At 42.0% G+C, this 11,667-nt stretch overlaps 1 protein-coding gene across 1 annotated transcript in view; it reads right to left on the bottom strand.

Annotated features, from left to right (window-relative positions):
- Positions 1–4,426: 4,426 nt before the first annotated feature.
- The window catches only part of LOC126482124 (atrophin-1-like), a 412,049-nt gene continuing 404,808 nt past the window's right edge, over positions 4,427–11,667 (bottom strand). The window contains exon 7 of the mRNA XM_050106100.1: positions 4,427–5,121. Coding sequence (XP_049962057.1) covers positions 4,427–5,121 — 695 coding nt within the window. The remainder of the gene's footprint in view (positions 5,122–11,667) is intronic.

The following is an 11,667-nucleotide window of genomic DNA, read 5'->3' as shown; positions in this document are numbered from 1 at the left end:
AAAAGTGCAAGATATTAAAGAGAGAAAACTGCATCTTCTTGTTTCTGTACATAGCGTATTTCAAGTTTTATTGAATATACAAAATCAGTCAGACAAAATATTGTAATATATTACAACACGCAATTCAGTCCAGTAAAACAAAAATAAGTCACTCTGCACTGTATCAGATGCATGTATTTACACATCTGTCTACCACTGTTAAATGTTGACAGTTCTAAACATTTCTCGGTGCTGCTTGTGGTTATGAAGTCTTTCGGTAAACCTTTAAGAACTTAGAAAAAGTTTCTTCTTCTAATGTCCAAGCAAATAACTTTTTATTCTTTCTCTTAAAAATTTGTTCAGGGTTAACATTTGGAATACTTAGAAAACAACATTGTGTTACCACAATCATCTTCCCTAATACTATAATTACAATTATATGTAGGTTCGTTTTACAAATGTACAACTTAGGTCTCCCTCTTCGTCCCTCTAACAGTAGAAAGAAATATTTAGTGACTAGATTCAACACTATACACTCTCAAAGTTGCAACTGTATTGCGAGGATTTTGTAAAATTCGAGAACAATAGTTCTTTATGTGAAATACTCTTCACTCATTTCATAGATATAAACATATAATAAAAATCAGTGCATCATTATTACATTTTTACAACTCAGGCATAAGATTCATTATCAAAGTGTCCTGTTTTATGTCTCTAAGCGTATTACATCATATGCAGCTATATATTCAAATGACTTAATGAGAAACAAAATTATTACTTCATAAACAATATTTTTATAAGGCTGTGAAAACAATGGTTAAAGACTCGGTTTGGAAATATTACATTTTCCCTGTGAGAATATGTGGCTCTAAGAATGTGCCATTTATTTCGAAATTTTGTAATTCAAGGAGTCTACATTGTAAACTTTTTCCATAGGCTGGACTACATAGTTATTAACTGACTACAATCTCTTAATGTATATTTTGCTGTGCGACTATAACAAGTAAAAAATCTAGTCTTACAAAGATGGACAATTTTTCAGTTATCTTTAATAATTCATGTGCTTCCAAAATTCACTAACCTTCAAAATCTCATGCTTATTAGTCATTTCACCTCCATGATGAAACAGGACGAGCCACTGCAGTGTTACAAGAATTCAGTATTCTGGAAAATCGCAAGTAGATATTTTTCTTAAAGGTTATGACTTTAAGGTACACTGATTTTTCCTCCAAATATCATGGATATGAAAGCAGAGATACCTCGTTTATGCTCCTTGCACTAAATGCTTCTGAATTCTACCAACAATTTGTTTAAAAAAGGAAAAATAAACTCTTGCATCATTGCTTGAATTTTTTCACCCTTACTTATGTTGAAAAAAGTCCGTCATACCCAAACCAACAAATTTGTATCAGCGATTATGAACTGAAACAGTGAATCAGAAAGGTGACATGTATAGCATCTCAGAGTAGTAATAGATATGAATGTGTGTGCAAGATACCACTGGTTCATCATAACATGAAAACAATCCATAATTGCCAGCTGATCTTATTAATATTGAATAAGAATTTCTTGAAATTTTTGAAAATATCACCGTTCTTCCATGATTGGTACAGTTGGATACAAAAATTTAATTCAATATGGTAATTACATAATGGAATGGAAAAGGAAAATACCAAGTTGTAAAACGGGAATGCTAATTTATTATGGGAGGTTACTTTAGTTCTCCAATTTCGTTCATTTCTTATGATTCAATCAGTGATAAAAGCTTACGCATTTAAGTTGAACGTAAAAAATTTCATGAGTATGTTCCCAAGTGACATATTAACAACACTTGATAAAAACCACCTTTAATTTGTTTTAACAGCAAACTGCAGGTTTGATATTTATTCAAGACACATGACTACTCAAATTCTTATATACCAGACAGTTTTATATGCACAAACGATATCTGTCAACTGTGTGATTCAGAAAATCGTGAACAATACAGGAAATACAACATTTCATGATTACAAAAACTCGTTCTTAAGGCCACAAAGAGGAGTGAAATATTTCAATATCGGTGTCGTCCTGGACGGATCAGAAACACTGTAAATTTGTCCGTAGTGACTCGACTGTTTCTGTGACGCATTCTGGTGTGCTACAGGGTATGTATAGTTAATCTTTACACCAAAACTATGTCAGGTAATAACAACTGGTTTTCTACATGTAACAAAGAAAACAAAAGTTTTTCATTTTCCAGGTTCTGCCTCTGCCAATTTGACGAAAAATGGTTCATAGAGACGAAGATCGTCAGCCAATTTCAGCGAAGTATTCGGACATAAAGTGGTAGAGAACCGCCGTTCGTACCAACTATTTGGACTTGACATACGTCATTTAGGAAAACAGGTAGTGTTCCTCACAGACAGTGGGTCGGTCATCTAAGTCGTCTACATGGACGAGGGTTGACAGGAGTTTGCAGGGACTCTGACAAATCAGTGTGTACAGTGACCAGATAGTTGCAGGTGTCCAGATCAACAGTGGATAAAGTCTTGCATGAGAGTTTATGTCTTTTTACCTTTAAGGAGCAGCTGTTTCAGACATCAAAGCCCACAGAGAAACCTCAGCGCTAAGATTTTACAACTTCCACATCCCCCTCTCTGTGTCCCACTCTTCCTCCTTATCTTCTCCTCATCCCACATTTATCTGTCTGTCTCCTCCTTTCCAACCTCTCTCTCTCTCTACATCTCCTCCTCTTCTTGTTTTTGCCCATTCTCTCCACCTGTCTCTTTGAGCTTATCCTCCTCCCACTCCCTCTGATATATTCTCCTCCCCCTTTCTCTGTCGATCTCTGTCTCCTCTGTTCCTTCGCCACCTGCCCACTACCTCTCTATGCTCTCCACCCTATACAGTTGAATAAAGGAGGCCAATACTACTCCCATGTGTCTACCATGCGCAAAGGCAGTTCGATAAAGCAGGAAAATACTACTCCAACACAACATATCTGTCATGCAGGGCAGCATAGAAGTTGGAGCTAAGAAAATTGTTTCTTACTGCTGACATATAGGCTGCCTTGCAAAGCAGTTTGGTTTGGCAGATTGATATTGTTAACCCATAATGTGTGTCAACAGGGTAACCTACATGCCAGAGACTGGAAAAAAGGGTTATTGCCTCTATCCCCTCTCCTTTTGAGCTAGGGCATTAAAGATCCCACAGTACTAATGCTCAAGTGTCCTGCTACTTCTGTGCGAAATTTGGTTGAAATCAATATAGGAATTTGTGAAGAGACCCTGGACATACACACATACAGATGCACATTCCACTTAGTGTATGTAAGAGGTAAGTAAAATTTCCTTACATACTAATGGTGTTTTAGGTGCTGGCAGTAGGCAGGTCATAGGGTGCTCGACTGCTGGCTGCTGCTATGAGACATCATCTTGTTACCTGCCAACATGATGTTATGTATGAAGTGAATTAACTTAGCTGTTAATAACTCTGACAACCAACTTTGTTGTGCTTTCGTAAGTTATATACACAAAGGAAATTATTAGTAGTGGTACAGGATACCCTCTGCCGCGCATCATATGGTGGCTTGCGGAGTATCTATGTAAATATAGATGTAAAGGGAAAGGGAAGATAGCTTTGTTGCACAGCTGACGGTGCAATCAGGTAGCTAACACACGTTCAAAGGAAATTACTGTATTTCCAAACCTATTCATCTACGTGTCCTCACACATATTACATATGCAGCCCTTATCTCTTTTTGTTACTGAATTTATGAAAGTGTGTGCTGGGTGACTATTCCCTATTTATTTCTCTAGTCAGATCTATTAGAAAGTATTTACATAGTGCATATCTTCAAAGTCTCGTAGCTTATTCGCCAGTACCCAAGAGGGCAGTCTACGCTTCTTTACACACAGACACCACTTTCGACCACTAGTCTTCCTATGAAGTTTTGTAAAGAATCAGGTTTACTGAACTACGAATACATACCTACAGCACATGCATTTGCAATGTTTCTGGACCTGTCACCATAAATTTACTGGAGTGTACATGGATGGAAGCAGAATATATAGCGGATGTGGACAACACATTGACGTTTATGAGTAAGGAAAGAAAACTTGTAACATGCTGAAAAGTAGTCGTTATTATCAAGTAAAGTGGTAAAGATAATTTTGGGACACCCTGTACAACAGCAATGACCAGCATCTGTTACTGAACGTACGCACAGCATACTGTTAGCTCATGTGCTTCTCTTTGCAGGTTTCTGGTGAGGGTGAAAGTCTGGAAAGCGCTTTGCTGTCAAAATACTGGAATGCTTATTGTTTTTTTTTTCTTTTTCATCCACGTGCAGACAACTAGACGGTTGTGTACAGTAACAACTCACTGGGCAGTATCAAAATGAGCGGATCCTTGCCGCGCACACTCCTCGGCTGCCGCCACTGCGCTAGGGCAGCAGCAGCAGGCGGTACTACGACAGGCCGAGCGCCGATCCGGAGTGGGCGACGGGCGGCCTTCGCCTCTGCGCCTGTTGTTGGTGGTGGTGTCGGTGCTGCACCGGCGAAGCGGCGGGACCGGCGTGGTGGTGCCGCAGGGTGGTGAACACCTCGGCGCCGGGGTGGTGGTAGAAGTGCGGAAGAGTCCTGTGGGGCAGCTGCGGCGACGCCCGGTGCGGGCCGTACAGCTCGGGGACGTGGGGGCTGGCGAAGGGCAGCGAGTGCTGCTGCTGTTGCTGCTGCTGCTGGTAGTAGAGCTGGTGCAGCAGAGCGTCCAACAGCATCCCCTCGTGGAACTCGCTGTCGTTGCTGCGGTGGCCGCGGGACCGCCTCACGCTGCCGCCGGGGCCTCCGGAGGCGGGTGCCGGGGGCGGCGGGCTGGGCAGGTGCGCCACGGTGCACCTGCTGTACCGCAGGTCCGGCGACGTCGGCTCGTAGAACGGCGACTCGGAGGCGGCGCTGGAGACGGCCGCCCCCAGGCCCGGAGGCGGAGGGCGCGTGCGGCCGCTGCGGCCGTCCAGCGAGCCGGCGGAGGCCGCCAGCGAGTGTAGCAGCGGCGGGGGTGGCGACCGCTGCGGGCGAGGCGCTTCGGCCAGGCTGAGCTCGTCCTCCGCGAACTCATCTTCCGACGCGGGCAGCTCGCTGTCTGTCTCGCCGCGCTCGCCGGACCCTGTAAACGAACGGGGCCGCACTGAGACACAGGAAATACCGCGTGGTAGGGCTATTCACAGACGTCCAGGCGGAACTTTTTCATTTTATACGAAAAAAATTATTTTATTTAAAAAATAAATTAAAAGGCTGTAATCATCGTATCAGGCAACGGCCTTGCCGCAGTGGATTGCAGTGAGTTCACTGAAGTTAAGCACTGTCGGGTGACCATCCAGGCCGCCATTCGCTGTTGCCATTTTTCGGGGTGCACTCAGCCTCGTGATGGCAATTGAAGAGCTATTTGACCGAATAGTAGCGGCTTCGGTGAAGGATACCATCATTACGACCAGGAGAGCGGTGTGCTGACCTCACGCCCCTCCTATCCGCATCCTCCCCAGAGGAAGACACGGCGGTCGGATGGTCCCGATGGGCCACTTGTGGCCTGTAGACGGAATGGTAATCATCGTATCGCAAGGGAACTTGGTAGATATGCTAATGAGTTACTGTGGAACCGATTTACCCTGGAAAAAAATTAGTTCCAATTTTGGCCACCAGGGGCAAATCTGGTGCTGAACAGCATCTTGTCGACGTCTCCAGTGCTCATACTGAATAAACTGCATAGGTGGCAGTTTATAATAAAAATGAACATTATGCCTTCCTTACTTATTTGATCTTTTCTGTTCAGGTCCTATTCGTAATCCATTACGCACGGAAAAAATTCTTTACTTCTTTGTTGCATTGATACCACCAGATTTTCAGCTGGTGGCCGAAGTCGGAACTAATTTTTTCACGCATAAATCGGTTCCGTATTAACATGTTAGAATATCTGCTGCTATACGATAATTACAGCCGCACCTGATCTCTGTCAGTACTTGCATTTTAATTATGGCTACTTGGTATGAATACATCGTGTCTAATAAAAATACGTCCCCAACTGCGACTTAAACAATTGGACTATCTGAGCATGTCTCGGCGCCTGACTAAAATTTTAATGCTCTTCTATGATTTCCACACACTACAGCCTGAGGTTCTGCACAAGCACCATGGGAGTACTAGCAATGAAGAAAAATGAATTAATGAAAGCCTGTGGCTTATCCCACCATAAGGATATCCAGTGTGGTTCAAAAGTCGCACGACATAGAACAACTGTGTTATTTGTGCAGAAACCGAAACACCTCCAGAGTGCAAAACTGTTGGACATAGTTTTGAAATGAGGACCTTCATGTTGAATTTTTTCAGTAATCAACTACAAAACTGTTGAAAATTACATTTTAAATCATGATCTTAATGTAGAATTTTTCTAGTAGTCAACAATTATGTCCCAGTACACGATGCAGGAAACGGTGGAAATGGTTCTCATCCAAGCTGCAGGTAGAAATCTACGGGAAGCGGCGGAGGAGTATCACAGACGGCATCCGGATCAACCACGCCCACTTCTCCCCCCTTCCCCCCCCCCCCCCCCCAATATCCATGACAAACGACGGTATGAGCGGACACGTACTGCAACAGATCATGCAGCGTCCGTCTATTACTTTTTTATTGGCAAAAACGTTTCAGTACATTTGCACTATCATCAGTACGTACTCTTATTCGGTTTCTTTCCCGAGAGCATTATGTCTCACTAGGACCTGAAGTCTTATAATTGCAGTGACTGTTAGCCTATAAGTATATCGAATGTGAGCTATTAAAGATTATTTGCGTGAATTATTTCTGATTCCGAGCGCCTTCTTACAGTGTGCTATGGTCCACACAAACACCATCAAAGCAATATGATAAATGGCGTGCTAATAACGAGCTTTGCGAATAGCAAGAAATTTGCCCCGTGTGCTCATCTAGAATGGCATTCATGGACAAAGCGAATTAGCCATTCTCAGTAAGCCCGACTACGAACATGGACGGCACAGTACGTTGCAGTATTCGGATCAGATATGAAACCGCAATGAGGGAGAATATCATAATAAACGTTTTAAATCTCTTAACAGCTACCAATAACACAAATTGTCTTACGTATTTTATTTAATTAAGATGCGTGTCGGATACCGAAAGCTGAAGAGGTACACCATACAAGCAGAGTTTAAATTTAACTCCTAACCTAAGCAGGTGATTACTATCAGTACCAATAACTGTTAACGACTGCATTTGGTGCTGCCATTACAACTAATACTGCCCATTTGTCCGCTGAAGTAATTGCCACCTACGCGGGGAAAATAATATGAATTTCATTTTGTCCACTATGTGGCTTTTGTTCTGTTATCGGAGTTGCGGTCATCGATGAAAATGTTGCTGTGACTCACTGTTTCAAAAGCGGTGTTTTATCAACTTCGGTTACGTTTTACTAATGTTACTTCAACATTTAACCTCTAAGTTAAAAATGAGACATTTGACTGAGACTGTTTCGTGCTTTGGTACGTCCATATATGGGTTATTGTTGTCTTTGTTTTGGGGTAACTCCGAAGCATGTCTAAGACGATTAGACAAATGTTAATACAAAGCACTTGGAGTATGAGGCAATGCAGTTTCCACCGAGTAACGCTCTTTCATCTGAAGCAAATGAGCCTTCCCTACACTTACGTTGCGAATACCTGAGAGCGAATTTTTTATTTGCAGTTCGCAGAACGTCAAATATTAGAAGAAATCTATAGCTTAACGAAGTTGTGCTCTACGTCTATACACTGACTCACTAAAAGTATTACTCGTCTCCTTTGTGCAAGGGCAATTGTCCATTTCTCAAATAAATCATGTTTGCACAGCGATTACTCTACTTTTAAGCAGACTACTGTGGAAATCTGCTGGAATCACAAGTTGTATTTCATCTGGACTTTCACTGTGGTTATTCAAATAAGTGATTTTGACGCACTACCTCTCCAAACGAACAACTCGAGATTCATCTACATCGAATCTTCGAAGAATAAAGTTTGATGAGGTTTGCTTACTGGGATAGCAGGCGTCATAATAGAGTGAAATTCAAGCACCTTGAGGAACTCACGACTGCGACAGCCGAGCTCTTCGCTATTCTAAAATCCTTCAGTATGACGAGACGCTTTTGGATTCGTTATCCTTACTGATTCCGAATCATCGCTAGAACTATGAAGACATCTGCGCAGTGGAAGATCCATACATTCAGCAGCATTTGATGTCATGAAGCTGGTATTAGAGATTGCATATAAGTCTCAGGAAGTAACAACGTACGAAGTAAATGCACACTGTGGCATATCTAGCAATGTAACAGCAGACTAGCTAGCCAAAAGCAGTCGTCTATGACGCAACGAGGAACACATGAAATTACCCACTAAGTGTCTCTTAAACGTTATTAAATCACCAACTAAAGGGAAGTGGAACACAGAATAGCAAGAGACATCCAGATACAGAGGTAAAGAGCATGCCAAATTGAACCCGGTACTGATTCGTAACTTTTGGCAGGCGAAAAATCAGTGCCTCGGATGACTCGCGAAAACTATAAGGCGCCTCATATTCAACCACGGCTGTCACAGGAATCGCCTGTATCGTACTGTAATGAGAATCACATATTAATACCTTCAGCTACTGACGGGCGTCGACATATATCAACGGGGACAGGTGAAAATGTGTGCCCCGACCGCGACTCGAACCCGGGATCTCCTGCTTACATGGCAGACGCTCTATCCATCGGAGACATCGAGGGCACAGTGGACAGTGTGACTGCAGGGACTATCTCGCGCACGCCTCCCACCAGACCCACATTCTCACCTTAAATGTCCACACAGTACATCCGTAATCTCCCTACCCAACACACTCATTACTCGTGGAAGACATTCTTACCAAGTCCCGTAAGAGTTCAGGTAATAGTGTGCATCCGCACAGAAGAGGAAGGTCATGGCCGGTATTGCCAGACTATATATTTTTATGGATATGGTGTCTATTCTTTTGGACATGTCCGAAAGAACAGACATCATATTCATATAAGTATGCATCGTACTGGTCTAGTCGCACCCTCACAGTGTAATATAGCGAAGGAGGTCAGCTTTTCGGCTGCACGAACAGATAGAATGCTAAAAGCCACAATAGTGGACATCTCTCGGGTGGGAATAGACTTTTTGCCAGTGCTAGTCTGCTTTTGATGTCCTCCGTGCTCTGTACGTCGTTGGTTATTTTGTTACGTAGGTAGTAGAATTTCTTAACTTCAACTACTTCGTGACCATCAATCCTGATATTAAGTTCCCCGCTGTTCTCATTGCGGCTACTTCTCGTTACTTTAGTCTTTATTCGATTTTCTCCCAATCCATATTCTGTACTCATTGTATTGTTCATTCCCTTCAGCTTATCATGAAATTCTTCTTCACATTCATGCAGGATAGCAGTGTCATCAGCGAATCCTATTATTGATATTTTTTCACCTTCCATTATAATTCCATTCTTGAACGTTTCTTTTATTTCCATCATCGCTTCTTCGATACACAGATTGAAAAGTAGGGCGAAATATTACATCCCTGTCTTACACCCTTTTTAATCCGAGTACTTCGTTCTTGGTTGTCCACACTTGTTACTCCCTCTTGTTTCTTGTATATATTGTATATTACCCGTCTCTCCCTACAGCTTACCCCTATTTTTCTCGGAATTTCGAACATTTTGCAGCATTTTACATTGTCAAACACTTTCTCCAGGTCGACAAATCCTATGAACGTGTCTTGATTTTTCTTTAGTCTTGCTTTCATTATCAACCACAACGTCAGAATTGACTCTCTGGTGTCTTTACCTTTCCTAAAGCCAAACTGATCGTCATCTAACACATCCTCAATTTTTTACCTTCTCCTGTATATTATTCTCGTCAACGACTTGGATGCGTGAGCTGTAAAGCTGATTGTACGATAATTCTCGCACTTTTCAGCTCTTACAGTCTTCGGCACTGTGTGCACGATATTTTTCCGAAAGTCAGATGGTATTCGCCAGACTCTTACTTTCTACACACCAACATGAATAGTCGTTTTATTGCCACTTCCCACAATGATATTAGAAATTATGATGGAATGTTATCTGCCCATTCTGCCTTATTTGATCTTAAGTCTTCCAAAGATCTCCTACATTCTGATTCTAATACTAGATCTCCTATCTTTTCTAAATCGGCTCCTGTTTCTTCTTCTATCAGATAAAACAAATCTTCACCTCCATAGAGGATTTAAATGTAGTATTTCCACCTATCCGCTCTCTCCTCTGCATTTACCTGTGGAAGTTCCGTTACTCTCTTAACGATGCCACCCTTGCATTTAATTTCAGTGAACGTTACTTTGTCTTTCCTGTAGGCTGTCAGTTCTTCCGACTACAATTTCAATCGATTTCTTCACATTCATCATGCAGCCATTTCGTCTTAGCTTCCCTGCACTTCCTATTTATTTCATTCCTCAGCGACTTGTATTTATACCTTCCTAAATGTTCCTGAACATATTTGTACTTCCTTGTTTCATCGAGTAACTGAAGTAATTCTCTGTTACCCATGGTACCTTCTTTGTACCTATGTTTTTCTTCCCACCTTCTGTGATCACCCTTTTTAGGTATGTCCATTCCTCTACAACTGTACTGCCTACTGAGCTAGTCCTTCCTGCTGCATCAGTATCCTTATAGAACTTCCTCAGTAATTCCGTATGCCACTTCTTTGCTTTTTGATTCTTCCTGACTAATCTCTTAAACTTCAGCCTACTCTTCATCACTACTACATTGCGATCTGTATCTATTTCTGCTCCTGGGTACGTCTTACAACCCAGTATCTGACCTCAGAGTCCCTGTCTGATCATGATGTAATCTAACGGAAATCTTCCCGTATCTCCTCGCATTTTACACGTATACCTACTCCTTTTGTTATTCGTGAACAGAGTACTTGCTATTACTAGCTGAAATATATTACAAAACTCAATTAGTCTTTGTCCTCTCTCATTCCTGGTTACAAGCCCATTTTCTACTGTACCCTTTTCTTCTACTCATTCCCCTACAACTCCATTCCAGTCTCCCATGACTATTAGATTTTCCTCTCCTTTTACGTACTATATTACCCTTTCAGTATCCTCATGTACTTTCTCTCTCTCTTCATCTTCAGCTTGCGACATCGGAATGTGTACCCAAACTATCGTGGTTGGTGTCGGTTTGCTGTCGATTCTGATAAGAACATCCCTGTCACTGAATTGTTCACAGTAACACACTGTCTGCCCTACATTGCTATTCATGACAAATCCTATTCCCGTTATACCATACTCTGCTGCTGCTGATATTAACCTATACTCATCTGACCAGAAATCCTTGTCTTCTTTCCATTTCACTTCATAACCACTACTATATCTTAGACTGAGCCTTTTCATTTCTCTTTTCAGATTTTCTAGCTCCCCTACCACGTTCATGTTTCTGACATTCTACGCCGCGACTGGTAGAACGTTATCCTTTCGCCGGTTATTCAATCTTTTTCTCATGGTCATCTCCCCTTTGTCCAGTCCGTTACCGGGGGTCCGAATGGGGAACCATTCCGAAATCTTTTACCAACGGAGAGATCATCATGACACCTTTTCAATTACAGTCCACATGTCCTGTGTGTACACGTTATTTGTCT

The sequence above is a fragment of the Schistocerca serialis genome, chromosome 5, assembly GCF_023864345.2.
Source record: "Schistocerca serialis cubense isolate TAMUIC-IGC-003099 chromosome 5, iqSchSeri2.2, whole genome shotgun sequence".
Classification (NCBI taxonomy): domain Eukaryota; kingdom Metazoa; phylum Arthropoda; class Insecta; order Orthoptera; family Acrididae; genus Schistocerca; species Schistocerca serialis.
Note: the sequence above shows the minus strand (reverse complement) of the source record. Positions and strands in the feature narration are given on the sequence as shown.